Genomic DNA, 26,790 nt, shown 5'->3' with positions numbered 1-26,790 from the left:
GTGAGGATGTCCTTTTTCATGCCTGTCCAAAAAAATGATCTTCTGGTGAGAGCATACGTCTTCTGAAAGCCTGAATGTCCTGCAATGGGGGATGAGTGCAATTCTGCCAAAATACGACTTTTGAGGGTGGATGTTGGTGATATTACGACTCTGTCCCTGTAGCGAAGAATCTCATCCTGCCACGAGTAGCCCTTGGTGGAATTTGGATCCGCCTTCAATTGAGAAATGAGTTTGGAGAGCCCGGAATGTGAAAACCATTCCCTGCAAGCCTCTTCAATCCATTCTGGAATGGGAAGGGAAATTGCTAGCAAGGTACTTCCCTCCTCAAATTGGCGAGATAATGCATCTGCTACACTATTTTCTTGCCCTTTCTTGTAAATGATCTCATAATCATATCCTAGCATTTCGGCAAGCCATTTATTTTGTTGTGGGGAGGATAGGCATTGCTCCAAAAAATATTTAAGACTGTGATGGTCTGTGCAGATTTGGAAACGTCGCCCCAATAAGTAAGGTCGTCAGGTCTCTATTGCATGTAAAATGGCCATCATTTCCTTCTCATAGGTAGATTGGCCCAGGTTCTTCCCACTTAGTTGTTGGCTTGTGAAGGCCAAAGGTCACCCTTCCTGCATTAAGACCGCCCCAATACCCATACCCAAAGCATCACATTCAATGACAAAAGGTTTGGTGAAGTCAGGTAGTGCTAAGACTGGAGTGGAACACATGGCATTTTTTAGAGCTGTAAATTCCTGTTGTGCGTCCTCATTCCAGGAGAATGAATTTTTCTTCAGGAGTTGAGTGAGGGGCTTCACTATGCGACCATAATTGCGGACAAATTTGCGATAATAGCCTGTGAGACCCAAAAATCTCGCAGACTCTTCAAGGTCTTAGGTTGAGGCCAATCCTACATTGCCTGGATCTTTTTTGGGTCCACCTTGACACCTTCACGCCCCACAATGTGGCCCAAATACTCAACTTCTTCCATACCAAACGAACACTTGGACATCTTGACAAATAATTTATGCTTGCTGAGCAGTTGCAAGAGTAGATCTACATGCTGAAGATGTGCGGCCCAAATGCAACTATAGATGAGGATGTCATCGAAGAAGACAAGAACAAATTTCCTGAGATATGGTTTGAGAAGGTGGTTCATAAGGCTCTGAAAAGTAGATGGGGCATTACAAAGACCGAATGGCATGACCAGGAACTCATAATGGCCTTCATGAGTTCGGAAAGCAGTCTTTGGAATGTTGGCTTCCTTCATGTGAATTTGGTGGTAGCCTGAGCGAAGATCTAGCTTAGTGAAGAATTGAGCCCCATTGAGTTCATCCAACAAATCATCAACCACCGGGATGGGAAATTTATCTTTGACTGTCAACTTATTGAGGGCCCTGAAGTCTGGACACATTCGCCACTCCCCATCTTTCTTGAGCACCATGACCACTGGCGATGAATAAGGACTAATGCTGGGACGAATGACACCTGCTTCCAAAAGTTCCTTGATTATTTTTTCTATTTCATTCTTTTGGGTGAACGGATATCTGTATGGGTGCACATTTGGGGGTTGGGCCCCTGGAACCAAGGTGATGCTATGATCATGTTCCCCTCTCGAGGGTGGAAGCTCATGAGGCTTATCAAAGACCAGCAGATGGTTATTTAAAATCTGTTGCATCTCAGGATGAATCGGCAGAGACTTGGTTTCGACTGCTTGGATGGCATTAAATTGAGCTATAACTCCATGATGGCCCTTTTTTAGCAATTTTTCCATCCTATGCGAGCTGATGATAGGGGTAGCTCCCCCCTGGAGTCCACGGAGGGTATGTGTGGAGTTGTTCTGTTTAAAACTCATATATAACTCCTAGAAATCCATTGTGATTGGCCCAAGGGTGCGAAGCCATTCAGCACCGAGGACAATGTCGCACCCTCCCATGTGTATGGCAAACATGTGGGTCTTCAACTGATAATCCCCCAATTGAAGTTTGACATTTTCACAGTGGCCTTCACATTTCATTGTGCCCCCATCAGCAATTTGGACTTGGAAGTTAGAAACTGCTCATACAAAACAATGCACTACTTCCGCAACTTTTTGATAGATGAAATTATGTGTACTTCCACTATCAATCAAGACTACTACTGGGCGATGTTTAATAAAACCTCTGATTTTGAGAGTTTGAGGTGAAGAAATCTCGGCCAAAGCATGCAGCGAAATAACGGGTTCGTCAGGGACATTGTCCTTTTGGTTGTCCTCTTCTACCGCCTCATGTTCCTCCAGCGGTGGATCTTCCTCCGATGAGTTGTAATCAGTGGAATACTGCAATCGCTGAATCCTCAAAATGTCAATGCTGCCAAAAGTCCTATGAAAATCATGCCCCGGTATAGGAACCCCACACAACTACTTAGATCAGGTGGATCTGAGAGATCTGAATGGTGGATCGGATAGCTCGGAGAGGCGGAACAGATTGCTGCTGCGGATCTGATGGATCTAATAGATCGAAATGGGTGGTCTGCTAACTCGGAACTGCGGGACTGATGTCTGCTGCTGCTGCACCCCTTTACGCGAGCAGATCTAGCAGAGATGATGCGTAATCCCAAGATAGAAAAGGGAACTATGGTCTCGAGGAGTGTCAGGTGCTACAGATCACAATATACATAAGGGTCTGACAGTAGTACTCAGACCAATGTTTCAGGGCTCTAACTAAGGAGGATCAACCGTACCCTTAGTTGTACAACCCGACTACCCTATCGTACGAGCGAGTAATCTCTCCGAGTGCTATTCTCGGTGTACTGTAGCAGCAAGACGGCCGACGGTTTATCTATGGCTAGGTTGCAGAGGAGCTAAGGGGCTTCCGATATACCCAGAAGGTACTTGGAAGACATTCCGTACGCGGTTCTGTCTAATGTGCTACTACTCGAAGGGGTACCCACAGGGGTTACAAGGGAGTCCAACAAGCATGACCACCTCTTGTATTTCCTGTGTGCATGCCTCCCCAAATCCACAGGTTTATGCACTCAACGACAGATCCCGTGGTTTAAAGACGCCAGAACACGTCTCTAGCCGAAAAAAAAAATGCTAAGAAATGGAGATCCCACCGGCCCTGGAAAGTGCTTTGATACCACTTGTTATGCTCTTAACCTGCAAAAAGATACCCAAATACAGAATATGCGAAGAAAGATACCCAGAACATAGAATAGGGAGAGACAACAACAAATATTTTATTATTTAGAAAGCAATGTTCACTGGCCTCTTCAAGGGGGCAACCTCCAATAAATCAGAGCTCGATTCAAAAATAAGACACGATGCTCCTCGCAGGGAGTCTCTATCCTTTATATATGACTCATACATGCAATACCATGGATCAATACCATGGGTTTTATTAATACCATCTATCTAATGCCATGGCCCATTTGCAACTAACTGCGGTCTCGACATTAATTGCGGGTTAACCACTTACAATTATTAATATGGGCTTTATTGACTCTTTACTATGACTCGATCCCACTACATAAATAAGGGGGTTAGGGTGGGACCCTAACATGTAAGTAGAACCAAATGATATCCAAAGGAGGATAAATCAAACAATACACTTGCAACAAACCAGAGAAGAAGTCTATATCAAATCACAAGTGATCCACGATAAAATCAAAAATATTTTTGGCAAGAAGACCAAATCTGATGATTTTTACATAGCTGATAAAGTACTCAAAGCAGATTCTAGAAGAGAAGAAAAGGGCAAACACAGTAAATTTTATTTCATGTGGCAAGGCCCTTATGTCATTTATGGTTACAGAGGTAACAATGCATTTTTCTTGAGACAATTAGATGGAACAGATCTACGAGGAGGACCAATCAATGGTAGAATGTTGAAGCACTACTTATCCACAGATTAACAAGTAGTTCATTTGTTTACTTTGCTCATTGTATATAACATTGAAAATTTTAGATTGGATTGGATGGTAATCTTTTGAAGTTGAAACCCGAAGAGAAGGCCTTGAACCTTGAAAGGAATACCATCATATGTATGAATAAACCAGATCACAGAGGAGCAGTTACAAGGCAACTATAGTCAAAGATTCAAAGGCTTCTGATCTTAAAGTTCTTGACATTCAACCAGGAAATGCCATCCCCACGTGGAGCCACTGTTAGGGTCCTATAATAATAGGATTCATAATTTTGAATTGACTATGGTTATTCTTGTAATAGTGTACATACTTTTGCTTTATGCAAAATGTTTTCCCATATTAAAATTAAAGGGTATGTCCTAAAAGAATAATCAAAGGACAAAAAGGAAGAAAAAAGTGAAAAAAAAAAAAAAGTGAAAAATATGAACCCCAAAAGGAGATAAAAATAGATCATGAAAGTGTGCAAATTCAAATGCCACTACTTTTTACTTTATTGTGCAAAATAATATTGTGTGCAGCTTGTCAAAAATGCCACAATCCATGATGGTCAAATAGTTTAATCTTGACTCCTTCATGCTTTAAATTTCATGTTGATAGATAGAGAATAAAGATCTAGCCAGATTGTTTAAACTTGGCAAATCAATAGTTAGGTAGAGAATAATAATGAGCTCATGAGTTTAATCTGAGCCATTGGAAGTTATAAGGTTAGAATTAGATAGTTTTTTTATCAAAAGAAAAAGAAATAAAGGGTCAACAAGCTCAAATGCACCCAATAAATGAAGAGAAAATGTTAGAGTAAATAAGGGTAGGTAGAAGAACTTTTGCAAATGCACAAGGTTGTAAGTCAAAAGCACATTCATCATGCTTAATTCTATGTTTCATGTGCAAGAGGAATTGTGAAAAAGAAAGGATATTCACCAAAGCTGGTTTACTAATTTCCCCTCACTTCACTAGACCCCCACATACTTATTTGCTAATTTCCCCTCATTATCCCTTCATTACTTGTAAAAACCCTTTCCCTTCATTTTGACATTTTATTCCCTTGGTTTCACACATTTCCCTAGACCTTACCCCTCAAAAATCATCCCCCCTTCCCAAAACCCCCTTTCCCTAATGTGAAACCCATTCCCATTACAAATACCACATTCCCCCCTTATTAATTTCCCCTTTTTCCCTTAAAAACCCACAAAAGCCCTTTTATCCTAAGTTTTTCCTAAAGTCTCGCTTTATAAATCCCCCACGTTACAATTTCCCGAGACCTTCTTTAACCCACCAACCCTTGGTGCAGTTAAAAAACTCCGCCATATAACCCATGGTCCCACCTTTATTAACCAATAGCTTATATTAAAAATCCTTTCATTACCTTTTAATTAATTACAATTCTTTGTAATTAAACCCCGGGCCCCGCCAACCACTTTCCTAACTCCGTCCATGCAACTTAAATGAGTGATATCCCTCCGATTTCCCACCCCCAGATCCAACGACGCACAGCCATATCGATTGGATTCATCATCCAACTGTTAATAGCCTGAGAGCACGCGATATTCTCAGATTGGCCTAGCGTTGTATGGCTACGTGGCGGCACCAACTTATTTCATGTGCTCGCAAAAAATACCACCCACCTCCCAAAAGCGGTGCGATATCGCCAAAAACCACCTCCCTGCCTAAACCAAAAACTGCCCACTGTTCATTCAATAAATGTCGCGCCAAAATGTAACCGTTAGTGGTTAAAAGGCCGAAAAAGCCCCAATTTGCTCTTTTCGCTTGTTTTCACTGTAAACCTATACTAAACCAATTCTCACACCCTGAACCTCTGAGCGACCAATTTAGCCACCTTTTTCCACCCAAAGACGCTGCAGACACCCAATTGAAGTAGCAAATTGATAAATTGAAGCCTTAAAAGCCTTTGCTGCCACCATAGAACCCCTTCTGCACATCAAACCGTCAAATTTCCACGTATTCTTGATAGAAATAGAACGGCCCTGTGAATTTAAATTATACATAGTAATTATCCAAGGTTAATTAATTAAATTAATTAAAAAGCCTTCCTGAACTCAAGAAAAGCTTACTGTGCACCCAAACCCATTTTTACAGATTGTAATTAGCCTCCCCACTATTCCAAAGCTCCTGACCTCACTCCTAAAGCCACGAAAGACTAATTCAGTTTAATTAACCCAATTATGGATTCCCAAACCTCTTTGGATGTAAGACCTCTGCAAAACCCTCACTTGGACATTCACCACCTTCCATTAGCCGACAGAGAATTTCAAATCAAGGACACTGCTTCCCCCGCCTACCTATTGAAACTCCACTGCTGGAGTAAAGACAAGTTTTTGAACTAGAATGATGACATTCACCTATGGGAGTCCAATTTACCCAAATACTTGTTACCAGAAGTACACCCATTCCGAAAAATCATCCACTTCTGCCAAGCTTGCTATATTCCCAGTCAAAGAGCCATAGTCACCCTTGACCAACAATTTTTATTCACCATTACTGCAAAATCAATTAATCAAATGCTGCAAATCCAGTGAGGCCCCAATGAGACCCCACTTTCCATTGAAGGCTTACTTGAACTCTACATCAAGCTAGACCTTCCCAAGAAGGCTCAGATTTTTCAAACCTTCATCATAGAGGAGTCTCATACTCCAACAGATAGTCCTCCATATGCTACCACCATTTTTTCTGAGAAAGGCAGAGAAATTATAACCATGCTCTATCGTATTCTAGGGTACACCACAGATGAACATGTGGATGAGGTTGTCCTTGCTTTCCTCTCTATCTTTTGCCTGGGCAAGCCTCCTACTACAATTTACAACTATGCTCAGTTCATAGCAGACAGAAGACATGAACAGTTCTTCAGACTACCAAATGAGAGAATCTTCAAATATTCATCAGCGTTATTTCATATGTTCTTGTACTTTCAATCAGACAAATTTCCATTCAACATTCAGAAGTTAGATACCAAAGGAAATCCAAGATCTATCATCTATTGAACACCATTGATCCAAAAATACTCCATTGTTTTTTCCTATAAAGACTTCATTGATTCATTTGTCCATCCAGTTATGAACATGCTAACCATTAGCTATCAGCCCAGGATCAGTCAGGAGATTAAAAGAGTTTTACAGTTGGCTAAGAACAGTAGAGTGGGAGACTGGTATCTATACCAGGAACACACATAAATTAGAATATATGGATGCCAACTTACTCCCTACAAACTACCCAAATACCTCCCCGTGAGGATATTTGCATTAGAGTACTTTAGGCAGATTATAAACTCTGATGAAGTTAATTTCCTATCAGTTAGGAAGAAGACCCAATTTAAAATGAAAAACCAATTAGGCCCATTTATTGTAATAATAGGGAAGTTGGACCAGAGGTAGATAAAATTTTGCAACAGATGAATTTCAAGAACAGTTTTATGTGGCAGTATGACCCTCATGGAGTCATAAATAAGCTAAGGCTCAAAGTCAAATTGGGTCCTTTCATACATGATCCTAGGCCAGACATTGAGAGATTTGCCAACCAGTCAGAATGGTTGGAAAACACTTTGATAGATATGGACAATACTGTAGTAGATGTGGAGAATACTTTGATAGATGTGGAAAAGCAGATTAATACTAGTTCCTTTCTGCATGTTCCAACCCTAGAAGAATCGATGAATATTCCTCCTATTTTGCAAACTCCAACCAATGAAGACAGAAATGCAAAAATAACCAGGGAAGAAGGTTCTAGCTCAGCAATGGACACCATAGATGACCAATTTGATATCAGTTACAAGAAGAGGCCCAAGCTTAATCTTGTAACTAAACAGGAAGACACCATTGATACAGTGGAAATCACTGACACTGAAACAATGGTTGGAAGGAGTAAAGGCCCAGTAGCTTCACAAGAAACACACCAACCTTCTACTTCAAACACTCAACTTATTGAGAAACAGCTCAGCATTGAAGTCTCTTCATCCAGCAATCCTGTGGATAAAGAGAAAGATATTAAAGAAAAATACAAGGAATTTAAGTTGAGGAATGAGGCATTGAAGGCTGAGAATTATGCGTATCAGTTAAAAGACAAATTGTATCAGTTAAAAGACTTCACTTCACCATCCAGCCCTAAGATCTGAATTTACTCAGCTACCTTTCCCTGTAAACATTATCTTTAGAACTTGATTCAATCATGTTTGCTTGATACTTGACCCCATAGCCCAATGGTAAAAGACATCCCTTTATCCATCTAATTCAATGATTCCACCACCATATCAAAACCAAAACCCAAGTACAATCATAACTAGCCTAAAATCAATTGACTAAACAAAGTTAAATCATAAAGAGAGAGCCCTCTCTGAGCATTAGGAAGGATAGATCCTAATCTCCAAAGTAGGTTTGTGGTTACCTCTATCATTTCTTTCACAACAACTCTAGAGAAATTTTGGAGTGATAACATATCACACCAAGGTTGATTGTTGTAAGAAGACCATCGAATGCCTCGATGAACTTGGAGAATATAGAATATTATAGAGAAAACTGAAACATACTTCTGTGAGATTAATTTTGGCTCTGCAAACCAAGAGAAGCCATAGAAAGGGATGTCTTTTATTTTTTGTGCAAATATCTAGAAATGTTGAAGCTAATTGTAGCTTTGGGATTGTAAACAATGATGTTTCGAGGAAATAGCCTATTTTAAAATAATTCTCATATGTCTTTCCTGAGGAAATGTCTGGGTTTCCTCCTTGTAGAGAGGTGGATTTTTCTATTGAATTAATGTTAAGAGTGGCTCCAACATCAAAGGCTCCATATAGAGTGATTACACCCAATTTGATTTAACTAAAGTTACAACTCAAGAATATGTTGGACAAAGGCTACATAAGGCCAAACATGTCTCCATGGGGAGCACCAATCTTATATTTGAAGATGAAAGATGGCACACTTAGGCTATGCATTGAAGGACATGGAACAAGAAATGAAAGCCATTAGAAGGAATCTAGAGGTTGCACAGGACAAAAAAAAAAAAAAAAGATCCATGTGGACCAAAATAGGGTTCACAAGGAGTTCCAAGTTGGGAACATGTTTTCCTATGAGTTAGACCAAAGAAGAGCTCAATAAAAATTAGGTCATGTGCTAAGTTGGCACCACAATTTTGTGGGTCATTTGAAGTGCTTGAAAGGATCTGGCCAGTGGCCTATAAGCTAGCTTTTCCTCCATCAATAAGAGTTCATGATGTCTTTCATGTTTCATTGCTTAAAATATACGTACAATATTTTAATCATGTAATTGACTGGTTTATGTTATAGGTAGAACTAGAGGGAGAGTTCCAACCAAAACCTCTATGCATCGTGGATCAAAGGCAACTCACACTCCGGAATCGAGCAATATGGCAAGTCAAAGTGAAGTGGAGGCACTTTGGGACCAAGGAAGCCATGTGGGAAATGGTTGACCATATGTGGGAAACATGTCCCTTCTTAGTTATTGAGTAAATAAAATGTAAATACATTGTAAATGATGTACAAAGTTGTATATATAAAGCTCCATATCAGTTGTGCTTGGTTTTTAAGCATGTTATGTTTGCATATGGTTATTGAACAATGATAATGTGTTCCCCCAAGGGGGGATGGGACTGTGACAGCCCTTGGTTAATATTCCCTCATAGTAAATAATTGTAATTATTTAAAAAGGCTGAGAGAAAGGGACACAAATTCCAGTTGCACGGGGAGGGAGATTGCATGAGGAATTGGTGAAATTAAATACATCAGCCATGGGTTGGCTGAGAAGCTTAACGGGCTAATTGTGCAATAAATTTAATTATAAAGGAAAAGGACAAGCCCAGGTGTCCTTTATCTCTAATAATAATCAAATAGGACAAAACAGTAAAGAACAAGAATGGGTTTCACTATCCAAGGTTGGTTATTTGTGTGGAGCCTTGGAAAAAGACAAACAATTAGTTTGTTGGGAAGGCATAAAAGCAAGTTGAGGGAGGAAAGAACTCATTTGTTTCTACGCACTGGAGTGGCGGAGAACTCATTCTCACACATATATAGTGGAAGATAATAATGGTGAGTGTTGGAAGAAACTCATCTAAGGGTCGGAGGTGTCACACGAGAGCGGAAATAAACATCACAATGATTCAGCTTTGAAGAAAGTGAACCAGTTGATGAACCCTCAAAGAGGATTTCTAGGTGAAAACATTACAGAGAGAAGTGGCTTGCATGAAGGCGGAAGAACCCACTAGAAGCTTGTGGACTGATGAACCTACTGGATTGGGAAGAGGTATATGGATATTTGTGAGGGTTGATGAACCACCAAGATTTTCCTTGGGGATAAAGATATGGTGCCCAACTCACTAATGAAGCACATGAAGGGGTGATCTCTTACCCAACAATAGCTTGTCCACTAATGGACCTTCCGTTGATGTGGACTTTCTTCTCCTAAAAATGAATTGAGACTCTCTATATTGTGTTATCATGTCATGGATGTTAATCATGTCTGTAAATTTTGAAAGGATTAATTGGAAGCTTGTGCAGTTGGTGGATGAAGGAAGAGTGACCCTGTGACATCTTGTTTCAGTTGTCAATATCGGTTAAGTTTCCTCTCAAAATAACTCCACATAAAGCACTGGAATCTAGCTGGAGGGTGACAACTACGAGTAGAAGTGGTTGTAGCTTGTCTAAGGATGGGTGGAGAGTTAAAGTCTCACTCTCAGTTGGAAAATCATTTTGCTGCATAAGATAAGATTTATTTTTTTTCTTTGTTTAAATTTCCTTTACATGTGGTTGCATCGGCTAAAAGTTGTATTCATGATATGAAATCGGGGCTTCACTCATAAAAGAGGAATGAAATTTACATGTGTAAGAATTTTCAAAGGAAGAATTATTTTCCTATGACTAATTATCGACTAGATATACTGTAACCTTAATAATTGGGCCTACATATGGGTGAAATACGATCGTCAAAATGATTTATGTATTTACTTTGAGATTGAAATTTAGTACAATGGTGTGTATGCAACCTTTATATATGGATAATATATGGTTATATGCATTAGGCTATAATTTTCCCATTAATCTCAGAAGATATAGTCTAATTACTTATATACATATGCATAAGTAAATACACATGATGTATACACAGTTGATTATGGGCCATGGTCATGTCTTGGAAAAGATCAGAAGGACCTAGTCTCCACAATGTTGGAGCCAATGAGTGGCTTGGCATTTGGATGGATTTTCTGTCAAATCTTGTGTTTGCATTCTTTTTGGTGTTCCTCATTCGCTTGCCTCAAGATGTAATTAGCCCAAGTAGGTACAGAAGCACTATCTTGGCTAACAATTATTTTTCCTAAACTGATCTCAGCAGACTAGACATATTCTTTATAATTAAATATGGAAGTAAATGAAATGGCACCTTAACAGGCACTGCAGGGTTGGCAGTAACATATAGTCTAAGTCTGAACATGGTACAAGCCTGGGTAATATGGTGCCTTTGTTATGTGGAGACCAACATGATCTTAGTGGAGAGAATAATGCAGTATTCACAAATTCCTAGTGAGTCACCAGTGATTATAGAGAATTGTAGACCAAACTCCAACTAGCCATCTAGAGGAACGATAGATCTAACTAATTTGCAGGTCAAAACTCAATACAAAGAGACTCTATTTCACGCATTCAATGCTAGTAATTTGCATGTCAGTTCATCTATAAATTTGATCCATACAATCAGGTGAGTTATGGACCACATCTTTCGCTTGTCTTAAAAGGCCTTACATGCACTTTCCCTGGAGGCACGAAGGTGGGAGTTGTGGGGCGGACAAGAAGTGGAAAATCTACTCTTATTCAATCCATTTTTCGCATTTTGGAACCAACAACGGGCAGAATTTCCATTGATGGAGTCGACATCACATCCATAGGCCTCCATGACCTAAGATCCAAATTAAGCATTATTCCCCAAGAACCAACAATGTTCGAAGGCACTATAAGAAATAATTTGGATCCTCCCGAAGATTGCTTGGATGATGAGATTTGGGAGGTTAGTTCTACTTCATATTCTATAAGCATTAGTATCAATTTTAGCGCCAATTATTCTTGCCTTGAAGAATATAGATATTTCCCTGAGGATCTTGCTGTAAGTTTATTGTGTAGAAATTTTGAATAATTTAACACATATTCAATGGAGATTATCCTGATCATGTACTATTGCGGAAAACATACACAATACATAAGCTCCTCTACGTTGATCATCAATATAGCAGCATCAATAACAATAAAACATCAAGAGCATTCACACATTAACACAGTATGTATCCTGGGGAAAGCATCTCGCTAAAAACCCCAACTATCTGTATATTAATGATTGAGTCATGTAACATTACACAGCATAATACTTCTCACAAGTATCTCGACCTCTGTTACACACAATACAGCTCAGATCTGATCTCCAAATCTCTTCCACTACTTGCCTGCCTCCACTGCTCAATACTTGCTCAAGAACTGATGAGAATGGCTCACCAAACTCGTTTTTCACCTGCAAAATAGTCACTCACTCTTTGTTGGACGTGATCACAAGCTATAATGTGGGCAAATACGTGGGCAAACTCATTGGAATACTCAATCCCTTGATTGTGCAAGATCTGGTGCACAACTATAGTCACAACTGATAGCAATCTGATTCTCTACCACTTGTCCCTGTTGAACTGAACATGCACTGACATGCAACTGAGTTAACTAATGTATTCATTAGTTGTATTATGAGTTAATAACTTGTGAATTAATTAATAACTAATTCACCCAACTCATCTCTAGTCTATTTGTCAGTTAGACTAAATACAACTAGTTTAACAAAGCTAAACTAAACACAACTCCATCAACTCCACAATCACTCCACCAAACTCAACTGATTGAGTTCTAACTAAAGTCATGCATGCAACAACTCAACTGACTCATAAGAAAAGCGTATTTCCTTCTGACAGCTACATGTGCCACCTCTGTAGCTCAAACTGAAGTGCTCCAAGAGAATAAGATTAAGTTTATAGTCCAAATATTATTGTGAGATAATAATATTTGACTTTTCTATTTTTGACTTTGATCACTCACACTTTCATCAAAAATAGAAGTCCATCTATTTTTTCCCAACTTGATCAATCATCCATAAACAGCAACCTTCAATCCATAGACATGATCCATATGTCTAAAAATAGACATAGTCTAAAAATAGACTTGCGCCAAAAATAGCCTGCGGGCCCACTTAGTGAAGGCGACTCTTTTCACTAAGCTCCATCATCTTGTTGCAATCTCAACACTCCCTCTCGACAAGATATGGATTATCAGCAACCCCTATCCTGCCTCAGTGGTACTCGAATTTGCTCCTGGTGAGAGCCTTCGTCAGAATATCAGCATCCTGATCCTCCGTTGGAATGTACGAAAGTAACATGATCCTCCGTTGCACACAATCTCTGATATGATGGTACCTGATGTCAATATGTTTAGATCTATCATGAAATACAGGATTAGCCGAGAGTTTAATGCAACTCTGGTTATCACAGTAAATCACAGTAGGATCCAAATGAGAACCGAACAAGCCAACTAGGATCTTCCTCATCCATATAGCCTCGCATGCAGCCAAACTTGCTGCCATATACTCGGCCTCCGCTGAACTGAGTGCCACGGATCTCTGTTTCTTGCTGTACCAAGAAACTGTTGTCGATCCAATACTGAAGACCCCTCCTGATGTGCTCTTTCTGTCTGTTGGGCTCCCTGCCCAATCTGCATCCGTGAAGCCACATAGCTTCACCTCATCCTCATGTCTGTACCACAAACCATATCCCGGTGTGCCTCTCAAGTAGCGCAATACATGCTTGCCCACCTTCCAGAAGAGCTTGGTAGGCTTAACCATAGCTTGTGAAAGTTGGTTAACTGCATAGCATATATCAGGTCGTGTATTGACCAAATACATCAGCGACCCCACCAACTGTCGATAAACAGTGGCATCCACTTCTTCTCCCGAAGTGGCATCCTCCTTCCTCCAACCTCCAGGAAGAGGAGTATCAACAGGCTTGCAGCCATGCATGTTGAACTTCTCCAGTATCTCCCGAGCATACTTGCCCTGAGAAACAAACAGTCCACCACTGCGCTGCCATATTTCCAATCCCAGGAAATAGTGAAGGAGGCCCAAATCCTTCATCTCAAACTCTGTAGCAAGATCCTTCTTGCATGACAGTATCAACAGCTCATCACCCGTTAGAATCAAATCATCAACATACAGTACAATGATAAGCAACTTACCCTCCACCACAATCTGGTATAGGTTCGGATTCGCCTCGCTCTTGGAGAATCCAAGTCCTGTGAAATAGCTGTCTATCCGTGTGTACCAAGCACGTGGTGCTTGCTTCAACCCATACAGCGCTCTCTTGAGCCTGCACACATGCGACTCGCTACTGAAGACTTCAAAGCCTTCGGGTTGCTCAATGTACACCTCCTCCTCAATGACTCCGTTGAGGAACGCAGTCTTCACATCCATTTGATGAATGTGCCATCCCATCTGCGCTGAGAGAGAAAGAATCGTCCGTATGGAAGAATACCTTGCGACAGGTGCAAAGGTCTCCTCATAATCGATCCCCTCAATCTGTGAAAAGCCTCGGGCAACAAATCTTGCCTTGTACTTCTCCACACTCCTGTCAGCTGCCTGCTTAACTTTGTAGATCCATCTCGAACCCACCACTGATTTCCCTTCCAGTCTAGGAACAATCTCCCATGCACTGTTTCTGACAATAGAATCATACTCTTCCACCATGGCGTCTACCCATGCGGGATCCTCCACAGCTTCCTCGAAAGAGGATGGCTTAGTCACAACACACTTGCTCATAAGAGCCATGTATCCAGTGTACCGATCAGGTGACTGTCTCTGCCTACGTTGGGCTGTAGGTGGTCCTACAACTTTCTCTGCATCTTGAGCCAGTCGCTCAGCTTCTATCAAGCGCTTTCGCCCTCTGATGGTTGGCGCTGCATGAGTGGTCTCTTCCACTCCATGAACCTCGTCCTGTGGCTGATCCATGTCCTGAAGCTCATCCTTAGGAACTAATAGCTCCTCATCTGCATGCAAGTGTAGCTCCCTCTCAAGCGAACACTTCATGGCTTTCTCCTCCTGAAATTTTATATCCCGTCGCACAACAGTTTTACCACTGTCTGGAAAATACACACGATAGTTGTGGGGCGTATCAGTGTACCCCACAAATATCCCAACCTCTGCGGTCGGCTCCAACTTCTTCTTGGCATCCTTCGTCACATGCATGTAAACGTTAGCACCAAAAATCCTCAAATGAGAAAGATCAGGCTTCTTACCAGAATAAGCCTCCTTGGGTGTACTCATGCCAAGTATCCTGTGAGGACAACGGTTATGCACATAAACTGCTGTATTGCATGCTTCCGCCCACAAGTGAAGGGGTAGGCCCTGATCATGCAACATTGCCCGTGCAGCACCCACAATCGTTCTGTTCTTCCGCTCAGCTACCCCGTTCTGCTGTGGGTTATGGGGAGCAATGAGCTCTCTACGAACCCCTTCTGTCTTGCAGAAATCCTTGAACTCGTCCAAGATGTATTCACCACCATTATCGCTCCTAAGAGACTTCACCTTCTTCCCCGACTCCTTCTCGACCAGTGCTTTGAATTCACAGAACTTTGAATATGTCTCGCTCTTCTTCTGCATGAAGAAGATCCAGCACTTACGAGAGAAATCATCAACAAAAATCACATAATACCTGTGTTTTGCTGTCGAAGCAACTGAGAAAGGTCCACACACGTCTGTGTGAATTCTCTCAAGGATCGTCGTGGCGCAACTATCCTTCTTGTGAAAGGTGGCTTTCACAAACTTCCCCAAAGTACACCCCTTGCACTGATCTGACTGCGCAAGTGTGCCTTTAGGAAGCCCTGTAGTGATCTGTTGCGGTATCTTCAAGGCTCCATGGTGAAGGTGACCCAATCTCCTGTGCCACAACTCGCCATCATCCCGGCTCACCAATCCTTCTGCCTTGCCTGCCATTGCTGCGCATCCATCTACATGCAACTGATAAAGGTTCCTCACTCGAACCCCTATCTTCCGGGTCTCACCAGTTGTCTTGCTGCGCAGGAAGGCCTTTCCCTCGCTGAAAACAACATCATACCCCTTGTCTTCTAACATCGCCACTGAGATGAGATTCTTCTTCAATCCTGGAACATGCATGACTTCCTTCAATACAAAGGGTTTACCAGACTCCCTCTCAAAGGAAATGGTACCGATACCAGTCGCACTGTATCTACCATCATCGCCCATCTCGATGTGCACTCCAAGATCCTTGTCCTCCAAATCAGAGAACAAATCTCTATCTCCCGTCATGTGAAAAGATGCACCACTGTCCAAGAACCACACTGATCCCATCACACTTGAAACCAAGCATGCGATCAATGAAAAATCAAGCTCAAACTGTGAGGCTAAGGCCTCTCCCCCTGCAGATCCAGCAGCTTGCTTGTTCTTCTTCTTCTGCGGACAATTTGTGGCATAGTGTCCGTGCTGGTGACAGTGAAAACACTTCACCTTGGACATATCCTGCTTCTTGCCTTTCGCACCGGAATGAGAAGCTTTCTTGCTCTTCCCTTTCTTTGCTTTGGCAGCCAAAGCACAATTCTCTTCATCAGATACCTTTGATGAAGATCCATTCTCACCTTTATTGTTACTAAGTTTATCCTTGAGCGCCAGGTCACTCTTGCTTTGGAATAACATTTGCAATCAGTTGAAAGACATTTCAACAACACTGCTGCAAATTCGATTTTCCACCAGCTCCAAACTCAACTGCTTCCGATCTAGAATTCGTGAGAACAAAATATTTCTCTTACAGAGATTGACTGTATGGGCATTCACCAGATATCTCACCTTCCAAAGGAAGGATGAATCCAGAGGCTACCTGGCCCGATTACAGACTCTGCCGAAAGAAATAGAATGTAAACACTTCTTGAATAGCAGATCTGATGATCAATCCTTGCTTGATATCCTGTAAAAATCTCTTCTACAAATCAAGCACCTCTGATACCATGTAGAAACTTTTTCTACAATTATCTAGCTCGCTCCGATACCATGTAGAAATTTTGAATAATTTAACACATATTCAATGGAGATTATCCTGATCATGTACTATTGCGGAAAACATACACAATACATAAGCTCCTCTACATTGATCATCAATATAGCAGCATCAATAACAATAAAACATCAAGAGCATTCACACATTAACACAGTATGTATCCCGGGGAAAGCATCTCGCTAAAAACCCCAACTATCTGTATATTAATGATTGAGTCATGTAACATTACACAGCATAATACTTCTCACAAGTATCTCCACCTCTGTTACACACAATACAGCTCAGATCTGATCTCCAAATCTCTTCCACTGCTTGCCTGCCTCCACTGCTCAAGAACTGATGAGAATGGCTCACCAAACTCGTTTTTCACCTTCAAAATAGTCACTCACTCTTTGTTGGACGTGAGCACAAGCTATAATGTGGGCAAATACGTGGGCAAACTCATTGGAATACTCAATCCCTTGATTATGCAAGATCTGGTGCACAACTATAGTCACAACTGATAGCAATCTGATTCTCTACCACCTGTCCCTGTTGAACTGAACATGCACTGACATGCAACTGAGTTAACTGATGTATTCATTAGTTGTATTATGAGTTAATAACTTGTGAATTAATTAATAACTAATTCACCCAACTCATCTCTAGTCTATTTGTCAGTTAGACTAAATACAACCAGTTTAACAAAGCTAAACTGAACACAACTCCATCAACTCCACAATCAACTCCACCAAACTCAACTGATTGAGTTCTAACTGAAGTCATGCATGCAACAACTCAACTGACTCATAAGAAAAGCGTATTTCCTTCTGACAGCTGCATGTGCCACCTCTGTAGCTCAAACTGAAGTGCTCCAAGAGAATAAGATTAAGTTTATAGTCCAAATATTATTGTGAGATAATAATATTTGACTTTTCTATTTTTGACTTTGATCACTCACACTGTGATCACTCACACTTTCATCAAAAATAGAAGTCCATCTATTTTTTCCCAACTTGATCAATCATCCATAAACAGCAACCTGCAATCCATAGACATGATCCATATGTCTAAAAATAGACTTGCGCCAAAAATAGCCTGCGGGCCCACTTAGTGAAGGCGACTCTTTTCACTAAGCTCCATCATCTTGTTGCAATCTCAACATATTGTTTATGAATCTACTTTGATTTTGCTTGTGCTTTCAAGCTTTGGACAAGTGCCAACTTGGTGAGATTGTACGAGCAAAAGAAAAGAAACTTGATTCCTCAGGTCTGTGTGTCTTTATCACATTCAATGGAAGTCCTGAAGGAGAAAAATAAAACCTTTTACAGTAGCTATTTCTGCTATTTGCTTTCCATCTTAGTGCTCATGTTTTGTTTATTTTTTGGTGTCCTTGAGACCTACCTGGTCTCTAGGACCCCTTTTTTTAGAATGAAAATTGAGAATCGAATTTAATGGAATGATCTCTTGTACAGTGTCTGAGAATGGAGGAAACTGGAGTGTGGGTCAATGCCAGCTTGTCTGTTTGGGACGGGCACTACTAAAACAAAGTCGGATACTGGTCCTTGATGAGGCAACTGCCTCAGTTGACACTGCAACTGATGGGTTTATTCAGCAAATAATTCGCCACCAATTTTCTACCTGCATAGTCATTACTATAGCACATCGGATTCCATCTGTTATTGAGAGTGATATGGTTCTCCTATTAAAGGATGGTATAACATTTATAAGTTGTTTATTTTCTAGTGTTTTGTTACAGTTACTATTTTTTTGGACACATTTCATTTTTTACTTACTTTGTATTTGTTTTGAATCAGGACAAATTGCTGAGTATGACACTCCATCCAAACTACTCAGCAACAAATTTTCTGCATTTGCAAAACTTGTTTGAGAGTACAAGGCCACATCAGAGACATTAAAAATTATGAGGATCTTAAAATTGCAGGCTTGGGAGACAAGATTTCTTCGGAAACTAGAAATTTTGAGGCAGGCAGAATATAGTTGGCTACAAAAATATGTTTATGCATCAGCTATCACAACATATGTTTCCTCTGTTGGACCAATATTTATCATTGTTGAAAATTTTGGTACGTGTATGCTTATAGGAGTGCCTTTTACAGAAGGGAGAATTCTTTCTGCACTCGCAACCTATGGGACACTTCAGGGAGCTATGGGCATGCTTCCTGGCTTAATCCCTCAGATTGCTCAAACTAAAGTGTCAATAGATTGCATTGTGGCCTTTCTACAGGAGGAAGAGCTGCAACACGATGGGGTAGAAAAGGTATTAAAGGAGTCAACAGACTTCGCGATTCAAATCCAAGGAGGGATATTTTCTTGGAATCTTGATTCCTCTAGTCCAACTATAAGAGGTTTAGATGTCCAACTAGAGAGAGGCATGAGGTTGTAGTATGTGGAACTGTGGGTTTAGGAAAATCAAGCCTTTTATCCTGCATATTAGGTAAAATACCAAAAATATTAGGCTCTGTTAGCTTAAGAGGTACCAAAGCATATGTCCCTCAGTCTCCTTGGATGCAAAGTGGGAAAATTAAAGACGCTATTCTCTTTGGAAAGTAGATGGATACTATTAGATACAATAGTGTACTTGATGCTTGTGCATTGAAGAAAGATCTTGAACTTTTTCCTTATGGGGATGAGACAGACATTGGAGAAAGAGGGTTAAATTTGAGTGGTGGACAAAAACAGAAATACAGATTGTCCGTGCTTTATATCAAGATGTAGACATTTGTATTTGTGATGACCCTTTTATTTTTGTGGATGCACATACCGGAAAACATATTTTCCAAGTATGTTTCTCTTATCCTTTACATACTGTAGGTTTGTTGAATTAATTAGTTTTAATGTTTTGATGGAATGATGAAGCTCTACAGTAGCACTCTGAAATTCATTGTTCAGTCTGGATAATATACATTGTTGGTTGTGCGCTGCAAATTCATGTCCATAAACATCTAAGAAATTGGACTTGCTTGTTATAGGAATGCATACTTGGTATTCTGGGTTCAAAGACTGTAGTCTATGTAACTCATCAAGTGGAGTTTTTACCCTCTGTTGACATCATTCTGGTAGGTTTGAATTTCTTTCATCCTGTTCTAGTGATATTAAAATTTTCAATGTAATTGGTAAAGGGACAGTGGGTTTATTGATCATTTATTGAGAGGAGGAGATAATTGATCCATATTTTGTTGATGTAAATGATATTCTTCATAGGTAATGTGAGATGGTGAAATTACTCAGGTTGGCAGATATGATGACATCTTACAATCAGGCACAGATTTTGTGGAATTAGTTGGTGCACATCAGAAAGCTTTGAAAACTATTTCTGCTATGGAGAAATCTGAAGTGTACACATCAGAGAGATTTGTTGAAAGCTCATGTCCTGGCAATACAGCTGCAGTGAAAAATGTTACTACCAGTGACACATTGGAGCAGTGCGATGTTCAGAACTCAATAGATGTAGAGGAAGAGGTTGAACCAGAAAACCACAACGAAAAATTGGATAAAGAGAATAAAAATTCACAGCTTGTACAAGAAGAAGAAAGAGAGAGAGGCAAGGTAAGCATGTCGGTATACTAGTCTTACATTACTGCTGCATACAATGGTAATTTGATACCTATTGGTGAGCTCCAGTATTGTAGCAATAATGCTACAACTCCTGGGGCTTCCTGTCTCTCATTTTATCAACCCGGTAGTTCGTACAAACTTGGAAGCGACGGTGTTGTATGCACAAGTACTAGCTCTTGTCGCAGCTGTCACTTGGTCAGCTGGCACAAGTCCGCTAGGGCTCAAGCCAACTTCTATAGGCTCACAGAAGAAGCTTTATCAATGATGGACGAAAGCTAGCTCAAAGGAAAACTACTCTACTTGACAAAATGGACTGAAAGCAAATCAAAGCATGTAAACCTAGGAAACCCTAATTTAACTAGTCTAACCTCTACAATGCAAGAAATGTGAATGAAACTTCTACCAATGCTGCTGTTACCTCTAATAAGTGAAAATGCATGGATCTAAGCTGCTTGCATCATAAAAGACATGTTTTTGTATTTTTCCTTTAAGTGTGTGGAATGATTGTGATTTTGTGCTAACTAGGGTTTGATTGTGCAGATGGGATGGAGAAGGAAGGAAAGCGTGGGATAGGTTGGGGAGGCTAGGAGAGGTCCCTAGGGATCCTTAGCATCCATCCACAGAGGTTCCTCACATTCAGAAGCTCAGCAACCGAGTGAGTGGCCTCCTACAGGATGTCTGCAGGGGATCCTACAGGATACTTAGAGGTTTCTACAGGATGTCTATAAATGGCTACAGGATGACCTACCGTGAGTGTTTGGCGTGATGGAGGAGTGATGGAATGGTAGGGGGAGATGTGCAAGGTGGGAATGAGGCTGGTGATGGCTCTAGAAGTGGAGGAATGAGATGAGAAATGAGTGTAGGGAGTAGGTTGGAAGATAGAGGGCTAGGTCAACAAAAGGCTAGGAAATGAAGTTACGTGAGGAGTGGAAGACTTTGGGAGATAACAGAGCGGGGTAAAGGTCGAGGAGATGTGTTGCATGCGTGATCAAGATGGAGAATGAAGTAATGGACGAGAGAGAGCAGTGCAAGTGAAACAAATGCTTGTGACTGTTACCAAACCGAAAATGCATTAACCTAAACTACCTGTGCTTGTAAATTCAATGAACAGCAACCCAAAACGCGAAGGAGAATGTGCATGAAGCTGTGGTAAAGGAGTGTGGTGCAGGTGTGAATTACAAGGAAGCATCTAACATAACATGACTGTGTTTGCAGCAATCATGAAATAAAGAAATGCGTATTTTTGGTGGTTAGTCATGGACTGCACCCCAATCCCAAATGAGACGGCAGTGAGCCTTAACAACCTTTTTGTTGGAGCTCCAATCGATTATATCTATCCTCTGCTACACTAAGCAAGTGGAAACAAAGTCATCATAAGCAACTCCTATCTAACTCATGAAAAAGACCAACTTAACAACCTGTAATTCGAATTGCATGTGCAAATGAAAAGCTCAAAGTGCTGAAATGAAATGGAAACAACACTACAGCAGAGGGGATCTATGGCTCTCAGGTTGGGCCCTAACCTAAGAGCTATAGTCTCCTTAAGAAAACTCAGAACTAGATCACAAACTGCCTTCTTTATTCATAATCTGATGTCATGCCAAATTGGCTTACAAAAAGGAACGAAAACTGAACTGTGCTCCAAAATTACAATAGCAATACGAGAGTTTCAACAACCTATCCAAGGCTAAGGCCTCTACACTTATACAAAAACGATGATCCAACAAGTGTCCTTGATTTTAGGAGCTCGGCTGTCCAACTAGAGTTTAACTGCTGATCCTGTAGGACGGTCATAACTGTTGTTCCTGTAGAGCAGTTTATAACTGCTGTTCCTGTAGAACAGCTGGCTGCTTCTAAGCTCGGAGGGGAGATGGATTGGAGCTCGGAGTTCTTGGTGGGAATCACGAGGAATGTCCCCAAGACCGTGGACATCCTCTCCTAAAAGTCAGCAGTGCCACCTCATTGTCTCCTTGTCTCCTTTTCGTTGTCTTTTGCTCCCTTTTAATGCCAAAACCTGGAATCACAATGCATTAGTCACGTAGATAGAGTGCCTACCCTTCTTCCTACAAACAACATGAATAAACTAAGAAATGCATGCATAAGCAGTAAAAAATGAATGGTTTGAGCAAGTAGAATAGGCCAAAATGAGCCCAAATTGTACCAAAATTGGGGCTCATCATCACCCCCCAGCTGAACCATTTGCTCATCCTTGAGCAACCTTGCTCCTGCTCCTTGTCCTTGGCCGAGGACTTGGGACCAGAACAGGCTCTTTCTTTTCTGCTTTTGATGGCCCTGCCTTCTCTGCCCCTGGTGGTGACGAGGGTGATGCTTCCTTCCCCTTTCCTATTTCCTTGAGTCGGGATTCGGAAGGCGACTGGCCGATCTTTCGTGTCCAGGAAGTTATTTTTGGGCTCCCCTTTTCGGGGGTAGCTGATGTTTTAGAGGGGTTCCTTGCACTGGGTGAAGTAGGGACATCCCCTGAAGTGGTTTGGCTGCTGGGTGGAGGTTGTGGCTTGCCCGCGGTCATCCTCTTGCTTCTCCTAGCTTCAGGTGGTAGAGGGGTCTCCCTCTCCCTTTTCTCTTTCGGTTTTGGAGGTGTGTTGAGGGCAGCCAGTGCCGCTGCTGCCTCCTTTTCGAGAATGCCAGCCTTCTCTTTCCTGCGTTTTGCTCTCTCGGAGCTCCTTGTAGAGGGCCCCTCCTTTTTAGATTTCGGGCTTCCTGTGGAAGACCCTGCTTTGCCCGCTTCCGGGCCTCCTGTAGAAGATTCTTTCTTTGTCTTCGGACTCTCTATAGGAGGCTGTTTCTCAATGACCTTCGGGCCTCTTGTAGAAGCCCCTCTTTCCAATCTCGGGCTTCTTGTAGAAGCCCCTGTCTCTGTCTTCGGGCTTCCTGTAGAAGCCTGTGGTTGCACTTTCGGGCTTCCTGTAGAAGCCTTTGTCTCCATTTTTGGGCCTCCTGTAGAAGCCTGTTCTCCAACGATTTTCGGGCTTCCTGTAGAAGCCTTGGTCGTTGCTCTTGGGCTTCCTGTAGAAGCCTGCTCCTTACTGATCTTCGGGCTTCCTGTAGAAGCCTTTGTCTTTGTTTTCGGGCTTCCTGTAGAAGCCTGTGTTTGTGTTTTCGGGCTTCCTGTAGAAGCCAGTTTTTGCGTTCCTGCAGATGCAACTCTCACCACCTTTTCTTGCTTGGTTGCATGGATTTTGCTTTTGGCTTTGACTGCAGGAGCTGACGAGGTGCTTGGGCTGACAGGGACCACCTCCGCTTTGTCCATTCTGCTCTTCATCCTCTGTTCTCTTGCTGTCAAAACAGGTGTGTCACCCTCCTCTTCGTCTTCCTTTTCTTCTTGCTTCCTCTTTTGTTCCTTCCTCTGCACCGTGGCAGGGGTCTTCTGACCTAGTTCCCTCTTTTCTTTGGCCACTGCCTCTTTGTCTTCACTGCTGGAGGAGCCACTATCTTCGACCAGCATTTTGATGTCCCCATCTCGTGTTAGATTTCTAAATGACTCCCAAGAGAGGGGAACTTTATAGGAGTGCAGTGCATCCTCTACAAGCAACTTGATCAGCCCATGGTGTGCCACCTGATCTGGGACGCCACCCTTCAGCTTCGTAGCACATTCCATTAAAGATTGCAACAGGAAATAAGGAATGCTTAATTTCTTTTCTACAGGAAGCTCACTTCGGTGCCTTAACTCGTTCAGCAATCGAAAATGGTACCCGTAGACGATGCTATAGCGCCCCTCACATGTAATATATTTCATAATCTGCAAGCTGACCTCGTTCCAAGGTGGTGACAAACTATTCCTTCGTACTCCATTCTTATCTTCAGAGAATTCTTCCTCAGGTGGAAAGAATTCCTTCTTCGCTTGCTGGCTCTGTTTTCGTTCTTCTTTATCCCACAGGAGACCCATGGGCAGTTCTGTGATTCGACTTATATGCTCTGGGGTGAGTTGGAGGCTGAGACCTCTGAAGCTTACTGTGGCCAGTGTCTGGGACTTAGGCTGCAGAGCCTGCAAGAATTCCTCGGCTACTTCATCATCGTAGCCCTGTAGTTTATCACAAAAAGGCATCCATTGTGCTCTAGTGAAGAGCTCAACCACTGCCGGATTTCTTCTTAGTGTATTTGAATCAGTGGGCTCTCGCCTGATAAACCCACCAGGCATGATGAACACAGTGGTTTTGACCAAAGGCGGTAGATACAAAGGAAATTCGGTCTTATAGACAGAGCATGCAATGAATTCACAGACCACAGTCTAATTATACTGCTATCCTGTAGAAGCGATAGTATAGGCATGGCAATCCAATATTTTTTATGACCAGAATGTGAATAATGACCTTGCCACCTTTGAAAGCCAATTGCGGAAGGAGTTTCAGGGTTACCTCTTTTCCGCCACCTTTTTTTACGTGAAGACTTCACCTTCCTGTAGAGACTGCTTCCTGTAGGACTGCGTTCCTGTAGAAACTGTTCCTGTAGGAGCAGTGCGCAGACTTCGGGGGGAGCTATAGTTGGACAGCGGTCGAGAGGTGCCTTACCAGCATTCAGGTAGCCGAGAGCTTGGCGTATCAACATGCAGAGGTAATCAGAGGAGCTACTCGAGTTTTGAAGTGAGGTTGATGGATATACACGCTTAATCGAGCCGATTAGATTTTGAATCGGCGCAGCTCGTGGCGCGGGGGGTGAGCTGTCCCCGCCGGACCGTTGGGTGACGTCACCCATCATCCGCCTGCACATTCGCTTGCTGCCGCATTCATTCCCACAGATCTGCCGCCGCCCTTTTCGGTTAAACTCGTTTCATGGTTGACGGGACTAATCTTCACGTGCGTGCTACGTGTGTCTTTTGTCGTGGCTGCCACCTCATCATCTGACTATCCTTTCACTAGCCGATGTGGCCAGTCAACTGGCCTTACGGCCGCTCAACTATTCACCTTTATGCCATGCAAAACAAATCAAAGTAATATCCATGCGATTTGATGGAGAGAAGGATTAGAACACTTACCTGTGCGCGGCTGCACATGATTTCCAGTTTGTGGACGATGGATTTACCTGCTGCACGCGGCTTACACAGACCCGAAGGCACATGGCTACCGGTTGCTGACGCTGGAGTGGATGGTTTCGCGTTCATGCGCCCGTGTTTTATCTCAGATGGCGGTGCTGTGGACGGTATTCACTCGAGCAGGTTGAACTGTTACAGGATCCCCGCGAGGGGTCTTGTCACAGTCCTTTCTCCTTGGGTACATGCTGCATGCTGGCGGTTCTGGCTTCTCGATCACGATCCCAGCGCTTCTGATGCATAACGTGGATGTGGTATGGCTCTCGGTGCTTGGTTTTTCTTTGACAGATGTTTTTTCACGAGAACTCATTGCTTTGTTGTGCTGCTGCAGGGATCTTGGTTGCATGGCGACGAGGATGGTGGAGCAAGATAATAGCAATGTTCAGGGGTGCCATCAGTGGCATGCATGCGTTCAATCCACTCCTCAGTCGCTAGATCTTCACTTGAAACACATTTCGGCCGTCGCAACCTTCTACAGGAAGTTTCCTGTAGAACACAGAGCTTCCTGTAGAAATTTTGCACTTTCCTGTAGAAGATCCGCGTCTTCCTGTAGGAAGACTGTCTGTTCCTGTAGAAAACTGTATCTTCCTGTAGAAGATCCAAATCATGATAAAAATTGCACATACCTTGAAAAGCATTGTTATTCTTGGAGGAGGTGTTGATGACATCCTTTGATAGCATGATGAAGGCCCCTGGCTTGGAGTGGAGAGGCTTCTTCTCCTCCATAGAACATCTGCATGCAAAACTTTTATTGTGCTTATTGTTTTTTTTTCTCTCTTTTTTTTTTGAAAAGATAGCAGGGGCGCCCCAAAGAGGTTTTCACCCTTGCTACCTGCCCTGAGCGCCTCAAAGAGGTTTTCACTCAAGGATCTTTTTTCTTTTTTTTTTAACTTTCTTTTTTTTTTTTTTTTTTGAAAGACAATAGGAGTGCCTCAATGAGGTTTTCACCCCTACTGCCTGCCTTGGGCGCCTCAGAGAGGTTTTCACCCAAGGATCTTTATTTTTTTTCTCTCTTTTTTCTCTTTTTTTTTTTTTCTTTTTTCTCTTCAGGGTATGCCCAAAGTGGAGGCAGAACCCTTCTCTATGACCAAAACAGATTTCTCCATAGTGCTGATAAACTCTTGTCTTGAGAGAGGTCTTCTGTAGATCTTCAATCGGTGCCCATTGACAAGCATGGGAATGGCTTCCTCATC

At 42.0% G+C, this 26,790-nt stretch overlaps 1 protein-coding gene across 1 annotated transcript in view; it reads left to right on the top strand.

The window, feature by feature from the left end:
• The first annotated feature begins 19,548 nt into the window (after positions 1 to 19,548).
• The window catches only part of LOC149228184 (putative non-intrinsic ABC protein 5), a 141,555-nt gene continuing 134,313 nt past the window's right edge, over positions 19,549 to 26,790 (top strand). The window contains exons 1-3 of the mRNA XM_089380696.1: positions 19,549 to 19,692; positions 19,968 to 20,054; positions 20,227 to 20,544. Coding sequence (XP_089236822.1) covers positions 19,549 to 19,692; positions 19,968 to 20,054; positions 20,227 to 20,544 — 549 coding nt within the window. The remainder of the gene's footprint in view (positions 19,693 to 19,967; positions 20,055 to 20,226; positions 20,545 to 26,790) is intronic.

Source organism: Pinus tabuliformis, chromosome J, assembly GCF_031772625.1.
Source record: "Pinus tabuliformis cultivar Carrire ecotype Pingquan chromosome J, CPIR1, whole genome shotgun sequence".
Taxonomy (NCBI): Eukaryota; Viridiplantae; Streptophyta; class Pinopsida; order Pinales; family Pinaceae; genus Pinus; species Pinus tabuliformis.
The sequence above is the reverse complement of the archived record's forward strand: the minus strand, read 5'-3'. Positions and strand labels throughout refer to the sequence as shown.